The 26,440-nt window shown below is 45.7% G+C and overlaps 1 protein-coding gene across 1 annotated transcript; it reads left to right on the top strand.

Annotated features, from left to right (window-relative positions):
* Positions 1–404: 404 nt before the first annotated feature.
* Positions 405–24,577, top strand: PSMA3 (proteasome 20S subunit alpha 3). Its single transcript, XM_068252014.1, has 11 exons — positions 405–513; positions 5,217–5,299; positions 6,344–6,467; positions 6,966–7,067; positions 7,151–7,224; positions 10,050–10,122; positions 11,623–11,688; positions 16,811–16,857; positions 20,235–20,302; positions 24,125–24,189; positions 24,424–24,577. The coding sequence occupies exons 1-11, from the start codon at positions 493–495 to the stop codon at positions 24,466–24,468; spliced, it is 768 nt and encodes a 255-aa protein (XP_068108115.1). The 5' UTR covers positions 405–492; the 3' UTR covers positions 24,469–24,577.
* Positions 24,578–26,440: the final 1,863 nt, after the last annotated feature.

Consider the following 26,440-nt stretch of genomic DNA (forward strand, 5'->3'; position numbering starts at 1 on the left):
ATGAACCAGGATAGAGAGTACCAATGTGGTTTGAATTATAGAATATATTTTTCTTATGAAATCTTTGATATGTGACTGTGGGCGTGATCAGGGATGTGGTAGGGGCGTGGCTTTAGTGACCCTCTTTCTCACCTCAAAAAGTTGGGAGGTATGATTTAACCTGTAATGCAGATATCCTCCTAGTCTCATCATGTGTTTGTAATATAGCAGTTATTTACTTCTTATCACTATAATGTGGTGCAGCTAGTTCCTGAATGGCACTGCAGGGACGTGGTTTGCTGGAGAAGGAACACTGCTGCTTGAATGGACAATCCCCTATGATGACTTCGCTGTTTCAGCACCAGTCAGGCAGCTTTGTGCCGCAGCGCATGCGCTTTAGAAGGACGCCGCTGATTGGACGTATTCGGGACAGGGACATCTCGCGAGAGGGGCGGAGGAAGGTGGAAGTGAAAGTGCCGTATCACCGCCTGAATACAACGAGAACCGCCAGCAATGAGCTCCATCGGGACCGGGGTGAGTGTGTTGCTTTCCCTGAGGCTGGGCGATGTAGCGGGCCTCCCGGGGAAGACAGCAGGGGCGGCATGGGAGACACGAGGAGAGCTGCGCTGCCACCGGCTGAAAGCGAAACTCCAGCCTCGTCCAAGCGGTGCGCTGCAGCCTCATTACCAATCTATGGCGGAGCTGGACAGACGTCTGTACATGTGAAACCGAATACCAGGGCTGTCCCTATACACAGAGCTAGACTGCTGGGGATCTGCTGTCAGCCCCTCATCTGTAGTGGCAGGGAAATGGAGGCTGCCATATTTATTTCCTTTTAAACAATGCAGATTGACTGGCTGTCCTGCTGATCTTGTTTTGCCATCAGTGATGTCAGAATCACACGCATGAAACAAGCTAGGGTGCTAGTCTAGTTATGGGGGACCCATGGCTGCTTTCTGCTCTAAAAATCTGGACGCACCAACTAGTTTTAAAGTGTACCCAAACCAAATTGAGATACCTAAAGAGAGGGAAGTTTCAGGATCCCTCTCCTCCCACCGCCTGAAGATCACGATAAGGCATTGCCACTAATCACATTGGGGCTGCGCAGATTCTCTTTCAACATTGCCGCCGGAGCCTGCCCATGCGTAGTAAGCCTGTGCTACTACGCATGATGCGCTGCAAGAAGAGGGGCTGCGCTCAGCGACGGGGACACTGCAGCACCGAGGGAAGCCTCAGTAGGATCCTGAGGTTTCCTTCTCTTCAGGTGACTATCTTATTTTGATCCCGAGCTTCGGCTCAGGATTGCTTTAACCACTTTGGTTCCAACGGTCTATGGCCCCTTAAAGTACTCCTGAACTGAGAAGGGGTTTGATTAATAAAAGTGCTGTTGTGTGAATGGTGCTGCGACATATGTCACAGCACCATTTTCTTAGTTCAGTGGCCGCAGGGGTCCCCGTTCTAGTCAGCTGAAATCTGCAACTGACTAGAGTGTTGAATATGGGCAGGGAGGAAATGGCAGTTATGCTGCCTAATCACGCCCCCTTGTGCCCTCATGCTGACCTGTTTAAAAAAAGCACCACCACACAACTTGTTTACTCCTGGATCCATGGATCCGATCACTGCCTTTTGCGCCTTGTCAACGCTCCCGTTCTGCCTCCATATCCTTCATCTTAACTGCTATGATACTGACCCAGATGTACTTTCGGGTTAACCTCCTTAGCGGTATGGACGACTTAATACGTCCATTACCGCCGGAGGTCGCCGCTGAATATTTTTTTTTTAAGTGCTTGCTGTGTGTCTCACCTGATCGCCGCCGCGATGCAGGGCCCCCCCAGGCGAGACCCCATGCGCTGCCTGGCCAATCAGTGCCAGGCAGCGCTGAGGGGTGGATCGGGTCTCCCTGTGACGTCACGACGTCGCCGACGATGACGTGCGTCGCCATGGCGACGGCGGAAGCCCTAAAGGAAATCCCGTTTCAGAACGGGATTTCCTTATGGCTTACAGCGCCGGCGGCGATCGGAGAGGTGGGAGGGATGCGGAAGGGAGGGGGGCATCACGTAGCTAGCGCTAGGCTAGCTACATGATTGAAAAAAAAATAATTAAAAAATAGCTCTGCGCTGCCCCCTGGCGATCTTTAATAGAACGCCAGGGAGGTTAAAGGGACACTGTGGCAAAAAAATTGTAAAATTTAAAATATGTGCAAATCTATACAAATAAGTAGTACTTTTTTCCAGATTAAAATGAGCCATAAATTACTTTTCTCCTATGTTGCTGTCACTTACAGTAGGTAGTAGAAATATGACAGAAGTGACAGGTTTTGGACTAGCCATCTCTTCATGGGGGATTCTCAGAGATTTATTTATTTTAAAAAGCACTTAGTGAATGGCAGTTGCTCTGTCCAACTGACAAAAAACTGTGTAGTGAGCAGGAAAGCTGGCCAGCATCATTGTTTACATCCTTTTTAGGGAAAATTTTTATAAAGAATAAAGGCCTTGCTGAGAATCCCCTATGAAGAGATGGGCTAGTCCAAAACCTGTCGGTTCTGTCAGATTTCTACTACTTACTGTAAGTGACAGCAACATAGGAGGAAAGTCATTGATGGCTCATTTTACTCTGGAAAAAGATAATCTTATTTGTCTGTTTGCACATATTTTAAATTTTACAATTTTTCATCATCGTGCCCCTTTAAAGCTGGGTCTACACGGCACGATGTGTCTTTTCAATCGAGCCGCGTCCGATTGATAAGATCCGACAGGTCCGATCTCGCCGCGGCCGGTTCCCCGCGAGCGAACAATAGCAGGGAATAGAGCGGAAGATAAGCTGCACGGCGGGGACGAGGGGGGATCGAATCTTGTCACTCTCTGTCCCTCAAAGGAGCTCACAATCTAATCCCTACCATTGCCATATGTCTATATTATGTAGTGTAAATACTGTAGTCTAGGGCCAATTTTTTTTAGGGGGAGCCAATTAACTTATCCGCATGTTTTTGGAATGTGGGAGGAAACCGGAGTGCCCGGAGGAAACCCACGCAGACACGGAGAGAACATACAAACTCTTTGCAGATAGTGCCCTGGCTGGGATTCGAACCAGGGACCCAGCGCTGCAAGGCGAGAGAGCTAACCACTACGCCACCGTGCTGCAGGTAGGGGGATCATGTAGCGAGCCCGGGGCCCTGGGCTCGCTACATGATTTAAAAAAAAAAAAAAAAAAGTGTGTGAACGTGTGTGGTTTAATATGCTATAGCGTCACATGCTAATTATGTGACGCTCGGTGTAATGGAGCGCACACGCAGCGCAGAGGGGACAGCAGCTTCTGAGCCTTGCGCTGTGCGATGGCCAGAAGTGGAGGGGGGAAGGTCATACTGCGCACACAGGGCGCAGTATGTCCGGTGCAGAGGTCAAGCAAGTCGCCGCACACCGGAGTGTATAGAGTGTGAACGGCGGCAGACGGAGGGGGGCGGGAGGAACAGTAGGTATGTGCGTATTACACCCTATACACTGCTGCACTCATTTTAACCACACACGTTCAGTTGTGGTATCCTTTAAGGCTCGTATACACTGTCTGTCGGCGGACTGTACACCCGCTGTACTGTCTGCTGAAAACCCGCCCAGCGGGAGGTGCCGACCGAGCCATCGTTTGCTGCAGTCAGGTGTGTGTACGAGCCTTTAGCAGTTCAAGAGGGTGCCGTCCACCCAATCACATTAGCAGAATTTCCCTATGAGGTTTCCTGCTGGGTTCCCGAAACTAGACTAGTGCCCATTTATATAGTGCTGATCTTTGTGGTGCTTAGTCTAGTTTAGGGGACTCAGCAGGAAACCTCCTAGGGAAATTCCACTAATATGATTAGGTGGCTGGCACGCTCTCCAACTGCTAGGTTCCAGATAGGTTGTAATAAACTACACCCACACTATTCAGCCAATCACAACACTTTGTGCTGTGATTGGAGAACTTTTCCCTATGAGGTTTCCTGCAGAGTCCCCTAAACTAGACTAGCTGGAACTGAAAATTGAACCCGGTGCAAAGCAATAGTGCTATAATATCCATAGTTAGTTCCGTTATTGCAGTTCACTTTTAAATGACTGAAAAATATTTTCTGTCCTTGGTAAATATGTATATCATGACTTGTCTACAACCCAAGACCTGAAGTGGCTTCTGGGCGGGCATTGTGGGGCGCATGTTGTTCACTCCTTTGTTACAGCTTCTAACTGGCCACTTCTGTACTAAGGAATTGGCAAGGCTATGGCATGGGGAGGCTGGCACTGTTGGGAGAGGTTGAAATTGGTTTGACAGTCAACCTTTTCCCCATGCTTTTCTGTGGGAGGAGTGTGGCCAAGGCTCTATGGCAGTGCTCAGACAGCCAGCAGCAAGTTCTGTTGCAAAGTTAAGCAATGCAGTGCACTCTGATCAGGACCCTTGTGGGTGGGTATGGGGTATGGGTACAATACTGAAAGCTCTACCTTGTGCAGTCAATCTCTTATGAACTTATAGTGTGTACACGTTACACAATTACTGTCACTTGCTGGGATTGGGGGATCGAGTGCTGCACAGGTGCGTCAGTAGCTTGCATGGTAAGGTTCTGTTGCTATGGAGGAGGAGGGGCAATGCACAATGGAATTCTAAAGGTTTGTAAAAACACTAGATTGTTCACGGCCAAGGTAGACAGTCTGGGCCACCTCTGCCAAGTGTGTGTGTGTGTGTGTGTGTGTGTCTGGCCCCTGATCCCTCTTGATGCGTTGGTGAGCTATTACCCTGGTGGATTCTCTTGGCCAAGGGCATTGTTCTCCTCATCACCACGCACACCCTGTTGTGCCCTGTGCCATGAGTACCACTCATACTGGCCTGTAACATAACTCGACTCCGAACTGTTGCCTGAGAGAGCGAGTCCCGATCCCTGCAAGCAATATTCCCTGGATGTGGCTAAAAGCCTCATACACGCTAGATGGTTTCTGGTCAGCCGATCCCTTGTCTCCACGTTGAAGATAATTCTATGCAGTGTGGCTTGGTCTGCCCTAATCCCTCCCATGTGACTGCTCTCTTGGCCCGCCCACTCTTCAGTGGTGGAGATGCTGAAAGAGTGTGACAGCCTGTCTGTCATTGCTCTGCACAGGTGGATCAGTTGGGGCCTGGAGGAATGTAGCCTTGCCGTCAGTTCATTATTGATTTTATTTTGTGTGTGTTTTTTAGCTCTGCTTTAATCTGTCTTGCCATAATCCTTTTTTTTTAATTTAATTCCCCAGTATGATCTGTCAGCTTCCACATTCTCTCCGGATGGCAGAGTGTTTCAGGTTGAATATGCAGCTAAGGCTGTAGAAAACAGCAGGTAAGTGTGTTCTAGTTTCCTGGGTTCTTTTTTACCATACAGTAGAATCTCATCATAGTAAACTCTGATATAGTAAACCTGACTATAGTAAGCTCAGTCCCCGGGTCCTGACTGTGCATCTGTATGAATACTAATGACAAATTCTGATATAATGAAACCCTCATGCCCACTCCATTCTCCTCCCCTACCCCCCCCCCCTCCCCCTTTACCCTAAATCACTGCCACAGCTTAGTCCTGGTCTCCCTGATTTGGCAGTAGTACGCAGGCATCTTTAGCCTAGAGAGCTCTGCGCATGCGCACAATGTCACAATGACGTGTCGTGCACATGCGCAAGAGTGCTCCTGGCCGCAGACGCATGCACACTACCTCTCGACCCTGAAGACCAGGACTGAGCTGCGGGCGATTTAGGGTAAAAAGGGGGGAGCAGTGGGTACAAGGGCTGCATCCAACGTGCCTGCTCACCGCCAGTTGCCTGACTCCTGCTAATCCTGTGTCTCTAATACCTTTAGCCACAGCCCCTGAACAAGCATGCAGATCAGGTGCTCTGAAGTCACACTGGATTAGCTACATGCTTGTTTCAGGTGTGTGATTTAGCCACCACTACAGCCAAAGAGATCGGCAGGACTGCCAGGCAACTGGTATTGTTTAAAAGGAATCATCCATATCTCTCTGTTTAGGTGCACTTTAAAGACTCGAGGGGGGGGGGGGGGGGGGGTAATCTGTCTGCTACTACACTATCTTTTGGTGGGCTTACTCACAGTTTTGTAATACAAGGAAGCAAAGGAGAATAAAACTCATCTGACTACCATGAACACAATAACAAACCTGCAGTCAGAGACATCCTGACCTGTGCGTTTGTGCCAGGTTATTAGGTCAGTAAGTAGTGAGGCCATAGGGTGACAGTTAAATGAAAGTAAACAGTGACCTCTACCATCATTGGCCATCACAGGTTCCTAGTAAACGCCTGAAATGGTGAGATTACTCCCTGCATTCATAAGAGCTGTGAACTCCCTTACATAGTTTCTGCTTCATTTCTGATTCCAGCACAGCCCTCGGTATCAGGTGTAAGGATGGAGTTGTGTTCGGGGTAGAGAAATTGGTACTGTCGAAACTGTATGAAGAAGGATCCAACAAACGCATCTTCAATGTGGATCGACATGTTGGAATGGTAAGAAAGCCCATACTGTTACGGACTGTCATGATTATTACAGTATGCATTTCATATGAAGAATAGAGGAGTCCGCACTTGCCCAAGAGGAGCCTGTTTATTTTTGGACGTATCCACAAAACATCCACAGAAGTCACACAGCTGACATGTATTGAACGTCTAGTTCTTAGCTATGATTAAGAAATAGACGTTCGAAACATGTCAGCTATGTGACTTCTGTGGATGCTTTGTGGATACGTCCAAAAATAAAGAGGCTCTACTTGGACAAGTGTGGACTCCTCTATTCTAATGGTTCCAGTGGGCTTGCTGACTTGGTCCAGCACTGTCTAGAGGCCGCGTGGGGTGCAGCAGTATTCACCAAGTTTTCCATGTATTTCATATGTTCTGTGCACATGTACCTGTATTCACCCAGTCTTCATAAATAGTCCCCATACCTTACATCACGCAGTTTGGAAGATCTCCATCCAGCCATGTAGTGATTGTGTGTATGAATTGCAGGCAGTAGCTGGGCTCCTCGCTGATGCTCGCTCCTTAGCAGATATCGCTAGAGAAGAAGCTTCTAACTTCAGATCCAACTACGGTTATGACATCCCGTTGAAGGTACTGAAATGCTCTAATGCAGCAGATTGAAACAGTTCATGATCTTTGCTCTGTTGTTAAGTTTTCCTCTTGTCTCCTGGCAGCATCTGGCAGACCGAGTGGCCATGTATGTACATGCGTATACTCTGTACAGCGCAGTGAGACCATTTGGCTGCAGGTAGGTTGAGGAGATTTCTCCTTCTACAGTTTCATTGTTTTCCATTAAAAATTGCCCATCATAGGTAGCTACAGGTGTCCCTTAGTTTTATGTAGCCAGAAGTACCCTCAATATTAAGTAGCTAGAGGTTCCCCAAGTATTAGGTAGCTATACACACCTCAGTATTAACCTAAGTAGCTAGAGATTCCCCCGACTGAAGGGAGATCTGGTCAGTGGAATGCAAAGAGCTGGGTGAGTAACCTCTCATTTACACTCTGCTCCAGGCTCTACATAGGGAAGGAGGGAGAGAGGTTCTCGGGAAGGGGGAGTGAGCCGCCTTTCCATCCTCAGGCGCCTGTAGGCACGTGCCTTATAGAAATCCGGCCCTGTTCACACTGCAAGAGCTTTTTCTAAGTGTTCTCACTTGAGCAGTGTGATTTTTGTAAAAAAAAACAAAAAATACCCATAGCATTGCATTAGCAAGAGCTTTTCAAATCACTAGTGCTTAAAAAGCACACTTGCAGTGTGCACCAGGTCAAAGGCTTGGTTTACACATAAATCTGTACATTTCCGGTCCAGTCCTGTCAGTTTTACTTGACTGGACTGGATATGTACCCCTTTTATGAGTGAACATAGCCATAGAAACCGACACAAAACTGATAGGACTGGAAATGTACAGATTTGTGTGAGCACAGCCATAGAAACACAGAACTGATACCAACTGTCAAAAACTGACGGGAAACCTTTTTATGTGTGAACCAAGCCTTAAAGTGATCCAGAGACGAGCGTTGTTAAAGATTTTTCCTTACCCGGGGCTTCCACCAGCCCCATAAGCATGGATGCGTCCCACGCCGCCCTCCCGCTTGCCTCCGTTAAGCCGCGATCAGCTCCCGGTATTCGGCTCAGTCGGGCCCAGTCTGAGTCGGTGACGTCAGCCGGGGTCTTCTGAGCTTGCACAGAAGGTCTGCGCATGTGCAGAAGGCCCACTGAGATGAATACCGGAGATTATTGCCGCTTAACGGAGGCATTTGGGAGGATGACAAGGGACACATCCATGCTTATGGGGCTGGAGGAAGCCCCGGGTAAGTGTAAAATCTTCAACAATGCTCGTCTCTGGTACACTTTAAGCAACATACACAAGTGATTATTTTTAAGCTGAAATAGCTGACAACCTGCTCTCAATTGCATAAGACATCCCCTGGATATGATGCTGAGCTCATGGTCATGGCCACAGTGCTGCAGCTCAGTTTCAGGGTGTTGGCAGTATTCTTACAGCCTAAATCATCTTTATGTAGAGCAACAATTCATTTTTTTTTTTTATGATCCTCAGCGTGTTCTCCGCCCCGATGTTCCATTTTGAACTTCCAGTGACCAGTATGAGGGCCCATTCACACTAGAAGAGCTTTTCTGAGCGCTTTGTGATTAGGGTTTTTTTTTTTTTTTTTTTTTTTTTTAACCGCTAATCCATCACAAAGCACTCAGAAAAGTACTTCTAGTGTGAATGGGCCCTAAAGGGTGAGAGCAATAACATCAAATTAACACACCTGCTCCCCATTCACACCTGAGAACACTGAAGAGTAACATGACCCGGGGAGGGAAAATGTCTCTAATTGGGCAGAATGTTGACATTCTTCATGTAGAGATGTACTCTCTGTTGTTGCCAGCAGTTTAGACATTAATGGCCTAGTGTTAAAGAGACCCTGTATACAAAAAAAAAAAAAAACTCCCCTGGGGGGTACTTACCTCCGGAGGGGGAAGCCTCAGGGTCCCAATGAGGCTTCCCCCTTCCCTGTAGCTGCAGGCAGTCCGGCGCTGGCTCCCCCGAAGCCTCCCACAATCCTGGCTCGACAAGCCTAACAAGGCTTGATAGATTTACCTTCCCTGGCTCCAGTGGGTGGCGCTGTTGTGGCGCTCAGCACGAAATAGATGGAAATAGCCGATCTCTGTCCGGTCCGCTCTACTACGCAGGCGCAGGAGACTAGTGCCTGCGCAGTAGAGCGGTCAACAGCGATCGGCTATTTCCGCCTATCTCCGAGCGGAGAGCCGATACTGCGCTGGAGCCGGGAAGGTAAATATTTACCTCCCCACTGTTCGGAGGTCCACAGCGAGACCGCCGTGGGACACAGGAGGACGGGGGAAGCCTCAATAGGACCCTGAGGCTTCCCCCACCCGAGGTGAGTACCCCCCCAGGGGAACTTTTTTTTAGTTACAGGTTTTCTTTAAAGGGAACCTTAACTCTTTAAAAAAAAAAAAAAAACAATTTCACTCACCTGGGGCCTCTACCAGCCCCCTGCAGCTATCCTGTGCCCTCGCAGCCACTCATGGCTCCTCTGGTCCCCCGCCGCAAGCTAGTTTCATTTATGCAGTCGGCGGGCCGCCATGCGTAACTTTGCACGCATTCCCGCTGGTGCAAGAGGCAATCTCGGACATTAACAAGTATATTTTTGTACTTGTTGCGGTTCAATTAGTAAAAATGTACGCATTACAAGTGCAACATACATTTTGCGTGCGGCCCCCTGACTCAGCAAAAATGAAACTAGCTGGCAGCGGGGGACCAAAGGAGCCACAAGTGACTGCGAGGGCACAGGATGGCTGCAGGGGGCTGGTAGATGGCTGCAGGGGGCTGGTAATAAAATATTTACATATATGTGAGCGGTGTCCTAAGTTTTGTGAGCTACTGTATGCATGAAACAGCAATCACATGAGCGGTAATAATGTAACCCAGCTATGGTTGTCTGTTATCTGGTGAGATGATCTGATGTGACATTTTGGAAGATTTGTTCAGCGGATTCCAGATCACATAATGGCTCCTTCATAACACAAGATCTGTCATTTCTCTCCCACAGCTTCATGTTGGGCTCGTATAATGAAGATGATGGAGCTCAGTTGTACATGGTTGACCCATCAGGCATATCTTATGTAAGTTTCCACTCCTCATTTTGAAAAGACACCTGAAGTGCGAGGGATGTGGAGGCTGCCATGTTTATTTCCTTTCAACAATACCAGTTGCCTGGCAGCCCTGCTGGTCTATTTGGCTGCAGTAGTGTCTGAATCACACCAGACACAAGCATGCAGCTAATCTTGTCAGTTTGTCAGAAGCATGCTTGTTCAGGGTTTATGGTTAAGTTTTTGGGCCTGTTTCCACTACACGCAGATTCTGGATGCAGAAAACTGACTCCAATGAATGCCTATGGGCCTGTTTCCACTAAACGCGATTTTTTTTTTGATGCAGATTTCCCATAGGCATTCATTGGAGGCAGTTTTCTGCATCCAGAATCTGCGTGTAGTGGAAACAGGCCCTTAGCGGCAGATGGTCAGCAGGACAGCCAGGCAATCTGCACTATTTAAAAGGAAATAATTATGGCAGCCTCCATATCCTTCTTTGTTCAGACGTCCTTTAAGCAGACCTGAAGCAACTTAAAGGACAGCTGTCAAAGGATCCCATCTTCTCAGGACTCCAGTAAAAAGGCACTTGGTGATTTAAAAAAAAAAAAACCCTTTCCCATGAAGATACTGATAGCGTTGGACTGCAGAGTAGCCCACTTTTTACAGGGAACACAGCCTTGTGAAGCTGGGTGTGGAATTGTCTATTTTCAGGTCCCACCCACCAAGGCATGTGTTAAGCTGCGCGACTGGTAACTAAATAGGGAGAGACAGCCTCACTCCTACCTACCTTGCCAGTCAGGGAATTATATAGCCAACCACCCCCCCCCCCCCCCCCCCTTTCGATAATAGCATGTCCCCAACTCGTACTTTGTACACTTCTGAAGCCTGGTACACACCATGCAATTTCCACTTCCTATTTGAGCTAGTGATCAGATCAATATTCAGCTCTTACATCATTCAGATATTGAAGAAAACTAGCACACATGCGTGTTTTTTTTTTTTTTTTTTTTTTTTTCCATTAATTTTGTCTATTTGGATAAAGATTGAAAATGAATGGAAAGGGCACACATACACAGAATCGATGGCCAGTATTCTGTTCAATATTTTCCAGCCTGTCCAATCTGGTTCTGATCGAGAGAGAACGATTTTGAGATTGGTATTGGTTGCTTGCAATCAGGAAGATGCAGGGTTTTACTTTTTTATTTTTTTTGCCCAGTCCAATCACTTTTTTTTCGATTGGAAATCTGAAGTGAAAATTGCATGGTGTACTAGCCTTAGGTATTCTACATTGTAGGTCCCATCAAAAAATGTTTTCTATTGTGTTGTTCCCAATGCTGGAATGACATACTGTAGTGTGTGATGGAAGAGCAGACCAGTGATGGTGCTGATGCAGAACACTCTGCTCCATAACCACCTGCACAGGCCCCAGAAAGAATCAGCTGATAGTGTAAAGTGAAAGGCTTGATGTGGCTGCCCACTAATTGTGTGTCAGTGTCTGTTTATTCATAAGCATTATCTGTCTGTTTTCTGCAGGGTTATTGGGGATGTTCAATTGGTAAAGCAAAACAGGCTGCAAAGACAGAGATTGAAAAACTCCAGGTGAGTGTGACTACTTTACATGGGGAGCAACGCAGGGAAATAACAGATTGTAAGAGACCTTGTATAAGACCCAGGTATAGCAATCCTCTACTAGAAGTATAGCCTGAGAGAGAAGCATTTACTAATCCTCTGCTAGACGTATAGCCTGAGAGAGAAGCATTTACTAATCCTCTACTAGAAGTATATCCTGAGAGAGAAGCATTTACTAATCCTCTACTAGAAGTATAGCCTGAGAGAGAAGCATTTACTAATCCTCTACTAGAAGTATAGCCTGAGAGAGAAGCATTTACTAATCCTCTACTAGAAGTATAGCCTGAGAGAGAAGCAATTTACTAATCCTCTACTAGAAGTATAGCCTGAGAGAGAAGCATTTACTAATCCTCTACTAGAAGTATAGCCTGAGAGAGAAGCATTTACTAATCCTCAACTAGAAGTATAGCCTGAGAGAGAAGCATTTACTAATCCTCTACTAGAAGTATAGCCTGAGAGAGAAGCAATTTACTAATCCTCTACTAGAAGTATAGCCTGAGAGAGAAGCATTTACTAATCCTCTACTAGAAGTATAGCCTGAGAGAGAAGCATTTACTAATCCTCTACTAGAAGTATAGCCTGAGAGAGAAGCAATTTACTAATCCTCTACTAGGCGTATAGCCTGAGAGAGAAGCATTTACTAATCCTCTACTAGAAGTATAGCCTGAGAGAGAAGCATTTACTAATCCTCTACTAGAAGTATAGCCTGAGAGAGAGAAGCAATTTACTAATCCTCTACTAGACGTATAGCCTGAGAGAGAAGCATTTACTAATCCTCTACTAGACGTATAGCCTGAGAGAGAAGCATTTACTAATCCTCTACTAGAGGTATAGCCTGAGAGAGAAGCATTTACTAATCCTCTACTAGAAGTATAGCCTGAGAGAGAAGCAATTTACTAATCCTCTACTAGAAGTATAGCCTGAGAGAGAAGCATTTACTAATCCTCTACTAGAAGTATAGCCTGAGAGAGAAGCATTTACTAATCCTCAACTAGAAGTATAGCCTGAGAGAGAAGCATTTACTAATCCTCTACTAGACGTATAGCCTGAGAGAGAAGCATTTACTAATCCTCTACTAGAAGTATAGCCTGAGAGAGAAGCAATTTACTAATCCTCTACTAGAAGTATAGCCTGAGAGAGAAGCATTTACTAATCCTCTACTAGAAGTATAGCCTGAGAGAGAAGCATTTACTAATCCTCTACTAGAAGTATAGACTGAGAGAGAAGCAATTTACTAATCCTCTACTAGGCGTATAGCCTGAGAGAGAAGCATTTACTAATCCTCTACTAGAAGTATAGCCTGAGAGAGAAGCATTTACTAATCCTCTACTAGAAGTATAGCCTGAGAGAGAGAAGCAATTTACTAATCCTCTACTAGACGTATAGCCTGAGAGAGAAGCATTTACTAATCCTCTACTAGACGTATAGCCTGAGAGAGAAGCATTTACTAATCCTCTACTAGAGGTATAGCCTGAGAGAGAAGCATTTACTAATCCTCTACTAGACGTATAGCCTGAGAGAGAAGCATTTACTAATCCTCTACTAGACGTATAGCCTGAGAGAGAAGCATTTACTAATCCTCTACTAGAAGTATAGCCTGAGAGAGAAGCATTTACTAATCCTCTACTAGAAGTATAGCCTGAGAGAGAAGCACTTACTAATCCTCTACTAGAGGTATAGCCTGAGAGAGAAGCATTTACTAATCCTCTACTAGAAGTATAGCCTGAGAGAGAAGCATTTACTAATCCTCTACTAGAAGTATAGCCTGAGAGAGAAGCATTTACTAATCCTCTACTAGACGTATAGCCTGAGAGAGAAGCATTTACTAATCCTCTACTAGACGTATAGCCTGAGAGAGAAGCATTTACTAATCCTCTACTAGACGTATAGCCTGAGAGAGAAGCATTTACTAATCCTCTACTAGACGTATAGCCTGAGAGAGAAGCATTTACTAATCCTCTACTAGACGTATAGCCTGAGAGAGAAGCATTTACTAATCCTCTACTAGAAGTATAGCCTGAGAGAGAAGCATTTACTAATCCTCTACTAGAAGTATAGCCTGAGAGAGAAGCACTTACTAATCCTCTACTAGAGGTATAGCCTGAGAGAGAAGCATTTACTAATCCTCTACTAGAAGTATAGCCTGAGAGAGAAGCATTTACTAATCCTCTACTAGAAGTATAGCCTGAGAGAGAAGCATTTACTAATCCTCTACTAGAAGTATAGCCTGAGAGAGAAGCATTTACTAATCCTCTACTAGAAGTATAGCCTGAGAGAGAAGCATTTACTAATCCTCTACTAGACGTATAGCCTGAGAGAGAAGCATTTACTAATCCTCTACTAGAAGTATAGCCTGAGAGAGAAGCATTTACTAATCCTCTACTAGAAGTATAGCCTGAGAGAGAAGCATTTACTAATCCTCTACTAGACGTATAGCCTGAGAGAGAAGCATTTACTAATCCTCTACTAGACGTATAGCCTGAGAGAGAAGCATTTACTAATCCTCTACTAGAAGTATAGCCTGAGAGAGAAGCATTTACTAATCCTCTACTAGAAGTATAGCCTGAGAGAGAAGCATTTACTAATCCTCTACTAGAAGTATAGCCTGAGAGAGAACCATTTACTAATCCTCTACTAGACGTATAGCCTGAGAGAGAAGCATTTACTAATCCTCTACTAGAAGTATAGCCTGAGAGAGAAGCATTTACTAATCCTCTACTAGAAGTATAGCCTGAGAGAGAAGCATTTACTAATCCTCTACTAGACGTATAGCCTGAGAGAGAAGCATTTACTAATCCTCTACTAGACGTATAGCCTGAGAGAGAAGCATTTACTAATCCTCTACTAGACGTATAGCCTGAGAGAGAAGCATTTACTAATCCTCTACTAGAAGTATAGCCTGAGAGAGAAGCATTTACTAATCCTCTACTAGAAGTATAGCCTGAGAGAGAAGCATTTACTAATCCTCTACTAGAGGTATAGCCTGAGAGAGAAGCATTTACTAATCCTCTACTAGAAGTATAGCCTGAGAGAGAAGCATTTACTAATCCTCTACTAGAAGTATAGCCTGAGAGAGAAGCAATTACTAATCCTCTACTAGAGGTATAGCCTGAGAGAGAAGCATTTACTAATCCTCTACTAGAAGTATAGCCTGAGAGAGAAGCATTTACTAATCCTCTACTAGAAGTATAGCCTGAGAGAGAAGCATTTACTAATCCTCTACTAGAAGTATAGCCTGAGAGAGAAGCAATTTACTAATCCTCTACTAGGCGTATAGCCTGAGAGAGAAGCATTTACTAATCCTCTACTAGACGTATAGCCTGAGAGAGAAGCATTTACTAATCCTCTACTAGAAGTATAGCCTGAGAGAGAAGCAATTTACTAATCCTCTACTAGGCGTATAGCCCGAGAGAGAAGCATTTACTAATCCTCTACTAGACGTATAGCCTGAGAGAGAAGCATTTACTAATCCTCTACTAGAAGTATAGCCTGAGAGAGAAGCATTTACTAATCCTCTACTAGAGGTATAGCCTGAGAGAGAAGCATTTACTAATCCTCTACTAGAAGTATAGCCTGAGAGAGAAGCATTTACTAATCCTCTACTAGACGTATAGCCTGAGAGAGAAGCATTTACTAATCCTCTACTAGAAGTATAGCCTGAGAGAGAAGCAATTTACTAATCCTCTACTAGGCGTATAGCCTGAGAGAGAAGCATTTACTAATCCTCTACTAGACGTATAGCCTGAGAGAGAAGCAATTTACTAATCCTCTACTAGAAGTATAGCCTGAGAGAGAAGCATTTACTAATCCTCTACTAGAAGTATAGCCTGAGAGAGAAGCATTTACTAATCCTCTACTAGAAGTATAGCCTGAGAGAGAAGCATTTACTAATGCTCTACTAGAAGTATAGCCTGAGAGAGAAGCAATTTACTAAAAGTACTGTTGCGGTTTTATAAGATGGAGTTAGGAAAAGATTGTACAGAGGTGGATATTCAACCGTGCGGTTATCAAATTTCAGTTTTTATTTGGCTGGATTAGGAAAAGGAACACTTTTAAGGCCGGTTCATACGGGCGATTGTGGGACGTTTACCGGCTGCTATGGCACTCACCAAAGCGCTGCCTCTTTAAGTGAGTGGGCAGCTCCTGTAGCATTGTTTACCGTTGTTTGCACAAACGCCACATTCTGTTTTTTTTTTTGTTTTGTTTTTCCTTTCCCCCATCGTTTCAGCCAACTCTGGAAATAACACTCTGCCTCCGGTGTTGCCTACCGCCATGTCTCTGAGTCTCCCGTCTGGGTTGAAAAACGATGAAAGCCGCCAGAAGATGTCAAACGCTTTCTTGCATCCTTGCAGAAAGCATTTGCCCGACACGCCGGCAGCAGGACGTGTGAACTGACCCTAAGGCTATGTTTACACTGGGGCATTGCGGTCAAAGCGGACGTGGCAACTAGCCTAGTGAGAATGGACATTGTCCGTTCTCAGAGGCTTTGATTGCATACATTTTACCAGACGGGCCTGTAAAATGTGCAAAGTTCGGACTCTGCGGAACGCGGCAAGCGTATCCATTTTTTGTTAGAGTGGGAGCGGATCTTATTTTTAACGTAGGGGTCCACTTCTGTGCTGAGCGTAGCGCCTAACTAGTCCGTTTTTTTTTAACAAGTGTGAACTGACCCTAACGGAGGATGCTTCTAGATGCAGTAGCGACTTCTTGTGGCCACTTTGCTACCAGGACCCTTTGGAACATCCAGGCAGCGCTCCTGTTTAGGCACCAGCTTGGCCACTGGCTTACTACTGTTCCAGCTTACTGTGCAGGTATAATCAGTTTACCTACAAAACCTACAACATTGGTGAGAGTTGAGCTAGATTCAGAGAACTCTGACGCAAGCTTTGGCATTGCAGAGTGACAGAGATAATGGCACTTCCTGTTCCCACGGCACTCAGGTGAACCCTGATGACATTAGTGCCACTCTTCCACCTTGCAGGACTTACTGTGACACTGGCAGGGTTTCTCTTTTCTCTTCTCCCACTGGCTACTTGTCTCAGTTGCATTGTCTATACATAATTAACAACCTGTGATGTTTTGCGTTTGTCAGATGAAGGACATGACGTGCCGGGAGGTGGTAAAAGAAGTTGCAAAAATGTGAGTATTTTTATGCTTTGCACAAAATATATATATATATATATATATATATATATATATATATATATATATATATATATATATATATATATATATATATATATATATATATATATATATATATATATATATATATATATATATATATATATATATATATATATATATATACAGTGTATATTTTCTAGGTGTTGTGTTTTACTTCCTAGGAAACAGTGGCAGTAACTGTTGAGATATTAGTCAACTATAGCTAGCAGGAAAGACATTACCAGGCAGTTGATCACAGCTTCACTTTTACAAATTGCCTCCTATAAGCAGATGACAATATAGGCACTTTAAAGGACACCCGACTGGCTGTCCTGCTGATCCTCTGCCTCTAATACTGTTAGCCAGGACTATGGAGTCACTACAAAAATCATCCGACTCATAATTTTATGAAACCTCCGACTCCAGGTACCCAAAAATGACTTCAGCTCCTTGACTCCGCAGCCCTGCTGGTAGCCCTGGACCCTGAACAAACATGCAGATCCGGTGCTCTGACTGGATTGGCTGCATGCTTGTTTCAGGTGTGTGATTCAGACACTACTGCAGCCAAAGAGATCAGTAGGACCGCCAGGCAACTAGTATTGTTCCCTTTCTAATCTTATGTCCGACATAGGAAAAGTGGCTGCCATTAGATGGCGCTGTTGATGGATAAAATCCGGCACAGCGTCGGCGCCTTCCTCTGCGCTGACCCCATCCCCCATTGCTGCACCATGTAATATAAATATTATGTGGGCCCATTTGGTTGAGTACTAGGGGCACCGCTGCTGGACTGAGTCTGGCAGGGTGGCCACCCTATGTGGATTAACAACTTGCCGACCTCTCCACGCCAATTGGAGTGAACGCGGCAGCTCCCCCAGGACCGCTCAACGCCAATTGGCGTGAAGTCCTGGGGGTGTTTTGCTGGGGAACGCGCTCGCTTTCCTGCTTGAATGACAGCGCCTCCGTCATCAGACTGCCAATTGTGATCTCCACTACAAAACTTTTAGCCGTTTATTTACATTGTACAGCGCTGTGATCTACTGCAGTGAGGCTCAGAAAGTGATCGGCTCTCAATGGCTGATGCCAATGATGTAAAAGCACAGAGTAATAACAGAATTATGCTTGCTCATGTGAGGGGGTGCTTTGCCTGCCCCACCACCTCACTATAGTGCAAGGAGGTACAGACCCTCTGAATCACTGTTGCTGCCGCACAGCCTAACCAAACCACCCATTGGGGGTTGGGGAGTGTGGGGGAGGAGGTGTGTGAAGATTGGAAAGGGTTTAAAGGAAATTGGTATGGCAGCCACCATATGCCTTTAACATCAGCATCCCTTCTTAAAGTGTACCTGGAGTGACATGAGAGTGCGTGCAGCAGTGCGATAGCGCATGTCACTGCTGCGCAACGCGTGTAGTGTGAACATCAGACAGCGCAGGCTATGCACTTCTGATGTTCTTGTGTGTCTCAGACTATACGTGTTGCCAAAATGTGCACGCCAACACACATAATGTGAGGCCTTCTGCAATTAACTTTTTCTCACGAGTTTTCACCTATAACTTTTCATCTTTTCTTTAACCACTTAACGACCGCCTAACGCACATAGGCGTCGACAGGTCGTAAGTGGTTTCCCATGGAAACAGCCGCTCGTTAGAGCGGCCGTTCCATGTCCGTTCACGGAGGGTGTCTCCGTGAACAGCCTGCGAGCCTCCTATCGCGTCTCGCAGGCTAAATGTAAACACGCGGGGTTACATCATACGGCACTGCTGCGCAGCAGCGCCGTAAAGGAGAACGGCGATTTCCGGCCTCTGATTGGCCGGGGATCGCCGGCATCTAATAGGCTGAAGCCTATCAGAGGCGACGCAGGACGCATCGCCGTCCTGTGCCACCCAGCGGAAGGAGGGGAGGGAAAGAGTGGGAGGCCCAATATCGCTGCGGAGGGGGGCTTTGAGCCCCCCCCCCCCCCCCTTGCTACACGCAGCAAGCCGGCAGGGATCAGACCCCCCCAACAGGACATCCCCAAGGGGGGGGGGGGAGGAGTCTGGTCGCCCTGGCCATCACACGATCTGTGCTGTGGGCTGGAGAGCCCACGCAGCACAGATCTGCGCAGCATAGCCTGGTCCTTAAAGAGAACCAGAGACGAAGCACCCTCGTATTTTATCCTAAATATCAGTGGGAACATGACAGTAAACGCCTACCCTGCTTTTAGTTTCATTCCTCTCTGTCCAATTAGTCTGTTATCAGCTGCGATGAGAATCCTGACTGAGCCTTCAGTCTAAGTTTGACCTGGAATCAGATTATCTGAGTCCGTCTGCTGTGAAGTCATTTCAAGCCCTCCCCCTCCTGGCTCTGCCTTCCTGCTTTGTATACACAGCATCACGGAGGGCTGTGATGAGTAGGGAGTGGTTGCTGCTGCCTAGTAATGCCTGTTGATTCCTCCGTGTTGCCGCCACTGCTGAGTCTGCCGACTCTCCTCCCAGCCCAGGTCGGGGGAAATCCAGGTCGGGCTTGTCCGCAGTGGGAGGATGACGTCACCGCATTAGGTCTCCCAACACTGCGCCTGCGTCCTCCACACTAGGCTTGTGCGCTGAGCAGCACAGAAGCACAGCAAGCCTAGAGATTAACATGTAGAGCTGCTCATGACCCGGAAGAAGAAGGGTATGAGCCGACGGCCATCTTTGATTTATCCCGGGGGAAAATGTAAAAATGTACTAAGGCACACCAGAGCGGCGAAAATAGTGGTAAAATAATTTCCTCATGAAAAGCTCCCCGGTTCAAACCCCAGCCAGGTCAACCTCTGCACGGAGTTTGAATGTTTTCCCCATGTATGTGTGGGTTTCCTCCGGGCACACCGGTTTCCTACAATATCCCCAAAAACATACAGATAAGTTAATTGGCTTCCCCCTAAATTGGCCCTAGACTACGATACATGCACTACATGTTACATACATAGACCTATGACTATGGTAGAGACTAGATTGTGAGCCCCTCTGAGGGACAGTTAGTGACTAGACAATATATACTCTGTACAGCGCTGCCTAATATGTCAGCGCTATATAAATACTTAAATAAAAATAAATGATATTGCTGAATGTAAAAAAAAAACAATCCATGCGATCACTTTGATTGGCTATGATGGATCATTCATTGGGTGTGGCAGCAATCATTTGGGTATTCTAGTCAGTGGAAATGGCCAATCTCATCGATTTGTTGATAATGAAAATTGTCTTGTCTGTGGTTAACTTGTGTATAACCTGTTGCCCTTGTATTCAGAGCTGACCCTCTGTGAATGGCTACTATGAAGTGAGTAATGTATGCAATATTTGAGGTAAATAAAGTTTTCCTTTTTGTATTGTAGAATCTACATTGTTCATGATGAAGTAAAGGATAAAGCTTTTGAGCTGGAGCTCAGCTGGGTTGGAGAAAGTAAGTTAACATTGGTTTATGGACAGATGAGTTGCTTCTTGAGCGCCCTGGTGTATTTTCAGATGCCAACACAGTTGCAGAAAACCAACACGGTTGCAGCATGTTGTGGGGGATCACTGCCGATCAGGCTGGATGATAGCTGCACACAGGATTTTGGTACTCTGTTTTCTATCAGCCATTCTGGACTCTTGATGAAGTAGAGTCCAATTGGTTAATAGAGACGAAACAGAATTTCACTGAAGGCAAAATAGAATTCTTTAGAAGTGGAGGGAGATGATTTAACCGAAAATTGATATCGACAGTTAAAAGACCACTATCATGAAAAATATTTTTTTCTATGTTGCTGTAACTTGCAGTAGGCCATAAAACAGGGCCGGTTCAAGTAACAATTAGGCCCTAGGGCAAAATTAGCCTGGGGGCCCCCCAACAGACCTCCCCGACTAAAAAGCGTCATTAGAGGCCCTTTGTTGCAGCCAAATTTTCCTCCTGGGCCCCTGAGCTGGCTGCTGACCCTCCCCCAATCACCACCCAACTTAACCGACTGCAGAGTACCTGGGGAGAAACAGTTAAGATGGGGGAGGGACACCTTGGGGGGGCCCTAAAGGCTATGGGGCAATTGCCCATTTTTTCCTATGGTAGCTCCGGCCCAGCCGTAAAACTCAGATCTGACAGGTTTTGGACTTTTACATTTCATCATCTTTTTTTTTTTCATCAGGTTTACTTTGGTGGTGGTCCTTTAAAGTAAATCTGCAGGGTAAAGGTGCCCCATGGGGGGTACTTACCTTCTGGATCCTAATGAGCCTTCCCCTTGCCTCAGGCAGCTGGTTCTAGCTCTTAGACCCCCGCACATGCAGCCACAATATTTACATGCGCTTTGAGTCCTATGGGGGAAAAGCGCTTTTCAAATGTTATTGTATTGTATTGTACCTTTGCCTGCCTGCGCAGGCGCACTAGCATTTCTCTGATCGAGCTCTGGAACTAGCCAAGCATCATCGAGTACTTTCTACTGCAAAGATGCAGCCGGCTTGTGCTTGCGCAGTAGAGCGGACCGGATCAGGTTCGGCTGTTTCCGGGAGAGCCTCTAGTACGCAAGCCGACAAGCGCCCACAGGGGGATTTTTGGGGAGCCAGCGCTGGATCCCCTCTACTGAAGATGAGGGAAGCCAAGTACCCACCAGGGGCACTTTTTCTCACAACAGTTATAAATTAAAGTGTGTTGAGACATACAGTAAATGATCTCCTTAGATCAACTCAAAAGATATTCTTTGCAAACTTTTCCTCTTGCTTGTCTTGTTGTTGTGCATGTAAAATATTAACTTCAGAGGCAAAAAAAAATAAAAAATGGTTGTCACTCAGTTAGTGCAGGTGTGGAAGGTAACCGGTTTATATCATTTACCACCGTGTAATAAAGAATTATTGCCCATGGTGTGAGCCATTTCAAGCACAGTACAGATTCCAGGTCTGATCACTGAAATAAGTGCTATTTGTGCTTTTTGATCAGTTTTTGAAATTGATAGCTGGCTGTACACTGAAAATGAAAGGTTTGTACATAGTAAGTTCTGAGTTTTGTACAGAATAACCTCCCCAATTCAAATAAATGCTTGACAAAAAAATAATTCTCCACCAGTCCTGAGGCCAGGCAACTGTCAGATGGGGAGGGCAATATTAAGGGAGTCGCGGTCTATTCTGATCAGACTATGCTGACTCACCAGGGGTCAGCAGAGCCCTATTTGTGTCAGCAGCTGCCGTAGTAAGGCTTTATACTATACATATTTACTGCCAAATAGGGAAGTAGTAATACTCTACAGGGTCGCTTTAAAGAGACACTGAAGCGAAAAAAAAACTATATTATGATTTGTATGTGTAGTACAGCTAAGAAATAAAACATTAAGATCAGATACATCAGTCTAATTGTTTCCAGTACAGGAAGAGTTAAACTCCAGTTGTTATCTATATACAAAAAAGCCATTATCTCTACCACTTTCAAAGTGGTGGAGAGGGCTGTTTTCTGACTTTTATTATCTCAACTGTTAGTTAACTATTTACTTTTCCTCTGGCAGAGGAGAGGTCATTAGTTCACAGACTGCTCTGAAAGAATCATTTTGAATGCTGAGTGTTGTGTAATCTACACATATTAGAGAATGATGCAATGTTAGAAAAAACACTATATACCTGAAAATAAAAATATGAGAATATTTTCTTTGCTGCTAATCTTCTAGTAATTATTCATAGTACACAACCAATTCACTATATCCTATATTTTTTTTTCCGCTTCAGTGTCTCTTTAAGTTACTTTAAAAGGACACCTAAAGTGAGAGGAATATGGAGGCTGCTGTATTTATTTTCTCTTAGACAATGCTAATTCACTGGCTGTCCTGCCGATCCTCTGTCTCTAATAGTTCTAGCCATAGACCCTGATCAAGCATGCATATCATATGCTTCTGATTGAAGGCTACCTGGATTAGCCATATGCTTGTTTCAGGTGTATGATTCAGGCACTCAGTGGTTCGTAAGGACTGGAATTTGTGATTAAAATGAGGCTTACTTGCCTCAGCTGTGCGGCTGGGGGAGAGGGGGCTACTTACCCATAAGTCCGCTGTCTTTTATACATTCCAAACGTCTTGCACACGTCCTATTGGACGCGTTGCAAGACTCACTACCGCGCACTTTGTCCTTCCGGCTTGAACGCATACGCTTGGAGCGCATAGAAGACAGCGGACTCGTGAGCACAACCCTACAGACACTACTGATGCATGAAAGATTAGCAGGACTGCCAGAGAACTGGTATTTTTTTTTTTTAACAGGAAACCGATACGGCAGCCTCCATATCACTCTCAGTACAGGTGTTATTTTAACCACTTGCCGACCGTGCACTCATAACGCGCGTCGGCAAAGTGGCAGCTGCAGGACCAGCAACGCAGTTCTGCGTCGCCTGCTGCAGGCTAATTAATCAGGAAGCAGCCGCTCGCGTGAGTGGCTGCTTCCTGTCAATTCACGGCGGGGGGCTCCGTGTATAGCCTGCGGGCCACCGATCGCGGCTTGCAGGCTAAATGTAAACACAAGCAGAAATAATCCGCTTTGTTTACATTTGTACAACGCTGCTAACAGTAGCAGTGTTGTACCAGATCAGCGATCCCCGGCCAATCAGCGGCCGGGGATCGCTGTCACATGACAGGCAGGAGCCTGTTAGAGGCTGCACAGGACAGATCCGTTCCTGTGCAGCCTCCGATCTCCGGGTAAGGGAGGGAGGAGAGGGAGGGGGTGAATGTCGCCGCGGAGGGGGGTTTTGAGGTGCCCCCCCCCCCCCCCCCCCGCAAACCTCAGCCAGCAGGAGCGATCAGACCCCCCCTACACTTCATCCCCATAGGGGGGAAAAAAGGGGGCGATCTGGTCGCTCTGCCTGCTACCTGATCTGTGCTGGGGGCTGCAGAGCCCACCCAGCACAGATCACAGAATACAGCGCTGCTCCTTAAGGGGGGGTAAAGCGTGGGTCCTCAAGTGGTTAAGCACGATTAAGGGAACCTGAAGTGAAAGGAATAGAGACGCTGCCTTGTCTGTTCCCTTTTCAACAATGCCGGTTGCTTGGCTGCCATGCTGAGCACCACTACAGTGGTGAAGGTCTCCCCTTGATGACCTAGGCATAGAAGGCTCTGCACAGTGGGGCATTTATGGCAGGGCTACGCTGTACAACACTGGTCCAACAATGGGACTTGTATTTTTACTTTTAAGTTTAATGTGAGCTTTCAGTTAGTTGTGTAGTTCTGATCTACTGAAAAAAAAGATGCAAGTGCATTATAAAGTATTACTTTTTCTTTCCAAACAGTAACTAATGGAAAACATGAAATTGTACCGAAAGACATCAGAGAAGAAGCTGAAAAATATGCAAAGGTAAATCTGTCCTTATGATTATTAATATTGTGATTTTATATTGTGTTGACAGCAGTGCTTTCCAGAGTGTATCGTCTTGTGACTGTTACTCAGAGAATCTTACAATCTAATCCCTGTTAGTGTTATGCTGGGTACACACCATACAATTTTCTGTTAGAACTTTTCGAAAATCGATTGCAAAATCGGAGTTCAGGTCCATTTTAACCTTATTGTTTTTTTTTTTTTCCCCAACAGGAATCTCTAGAAGAGGAGGACGACTCTGATGACGACAACATGTAACTTAATTCTGACAATGTCCGCTTTCTCCAGTGACTTTTTTTATATCTAATGTAAATGTATCTGAATAGACCATGTGTGGCATCTGGCAATAAAACCACTGTTTACACAGCTTGTGATAACTGTATTGTGTGTAGCTGTGTGCTGGAAGGGTACAGTGCTCCACTGGGGGGCGCACTCCTGTACTGTTTACACAAAACAGCTTGTGATAACTATTGTGTGTAGCTGTGTGCTGGAAGGGTTCAGTGCTCCACTGGGGGGCGCACTCCTGTACTGTTTACAAGCTTGTGATAACTATTGTGTGTAGCCATGTGCTATAAAAGGTACAGTGCTATGGGGGGGGGGGGGAGACTTTCTCACGCTCTCACTCACTTACTGACAGGGATTTCTTGAACAGGTCCGAGGGGGGAAAAATACCTGGGGCTTCCTCCAGCCCCTGGCAGCCGATCTGTTCCTTGTTGCAGCCCCAGTGTCCCCTCCGTTTCAGTTGCCGACCTCGCCGTTCGCGCTCCCGTGGCCTGGAACATTCTGCGCAGAACGTTCCAAGCCACGGGAGCGTGAGCCGCAGATGTCGACCTGGCGAGGTCGGCATCCGCAATGGAAGGAATACAACTGCTGCCAGGGGCTGGAGGAAGCCCTTGGTAAGTAGATTTTGTGGGGGGGTTTTTCCCCCCCTCTCGGATGTTTCCTTTAAAGACCTAGCAATGGGATTCTCTTTCTTGATGGGACTGTGACCCAGGAAAAAAAAAAGATGTTGCCCTTGGAAACTTAGCCACACAAAGATTTGAATTTGTAGAGGATATGACTGAACCGAACCATGAATGGAACCACTATCATGAGAACGGTATAATTTTAAGAAGTGGTATATTTGTTTTTTGTTTTTTTTAAATTTCAATTCAAGAATTGCAATGTTTTTTCTGACTGATTGTAACATTTAAAAAATGTTGATAGGAGTGGTTCAGAGCCATTAGACCAATGACACCTTCTATAAGTGACAGAAAAACGGGAAAAAAAATGGTGAATTTTACTCCATGTGTACTTTGTATGTATTGTACACATGTATTTTAAATTTTACAGATTTCGTTTGGTAATCTTTTACAGATAAAAGTAGTTCTATTTAGAATAAGGTTAAAGTTTTTGTATCCCCTATCCATTGACCTCTTCCCCAGCAGTTTGTATAGTGTACACTTATATTACCTCTAATATCTCAGCGCTCTGCTGCTGTGGACAGGTGTCGGTAAACAGACAGCTGCAGAGGGCAAAATATGTTTCCATTACTGATCAGGAAGCTACTTATCCTTTAAAGCAAACCTGTGCCTCTGGATGGTCCCCACCTCCTTGCTTGCAGAGGTTCCTTGCCGTGGCAATGGCTGATGCATCATTAGGACATAGGACACATATTATGGGATGCTGAAGCTGCACAGTGTTGTACGTACATATTATGGGATGCTGAAGCTGCACACAGTGTTGTACATACATCCCATCCCATGCGATGCTGAAGCTGCACACAGTGTTGTACATGCATATTATGGGATGCTGAAGCGCCACAGTGTTGTACGTACATATTATGGGATGCTGAAGCTGCACACAGTGTTGTACGTACATATTATGGGATGCTGAAGCTGCACACAGTGTTGTACGTACATATTATGGGATGCTGAAGCTGCACACATTGTTGTACATGCATATTATGGGATGCTGAAGCGCCACAGTGTTGTACGTACATATTATGGGATGCTGAAGCGCCACAGTGTTGTACGTACATATTATGGGATGCTGAAGCTGCACACAGTGTTGTACGTACATATTATGGGATGCTGAAGCTGCACACATTGTTGTACATGCATATTATGGGATGCTGAAGCGCCACAGTGTTGTACATGCATATTATGGGATGCTGAAGCTGCACATTGTTGTACATGCATATTATGGGATGCTGAAGCTGCACATTGTTGTACATGCATATTATGGGATG

The sequence above is a fragment of the Hyperolius riggenbachi genome, chromosome 9 (genome assembly GCF_040937935.1).
Source record: "Hyperolius riggenbachi isolate aHypRig1 chromosome 9, aHypRig1.pri, whole genome shotgun sequence".
Classification (NCBI taxonomy): Eukaryota; Metazoa; Chordata; class Amphibia; order Anura; family Hyperoliidae; genus Hyperolius; species Hyperolius riggenbachi.

Bases quoted from the DNA above. Each gene is read 5' to 3' on its own strand.
- PSMA3 (XM_068252014.1), top strand. From the start codon at position 493: ATGAGCTCCATCGGGACCGGG. The intron at 11,689-16,810 runs GTGAGTGTGACT...TGCGTTTGTCAG, and splicing joins CAGAGATTGAAAAACTCCAG to ATGAAGGACATGACGTGCCG. The intron at 20,303-24,124 runs GTAAGTTAACAT...CTTTCCAAACAG, and splicing joins GCTCAGCTGGGTTGGAGAAA to TAACTAATGGAAAACATGAA.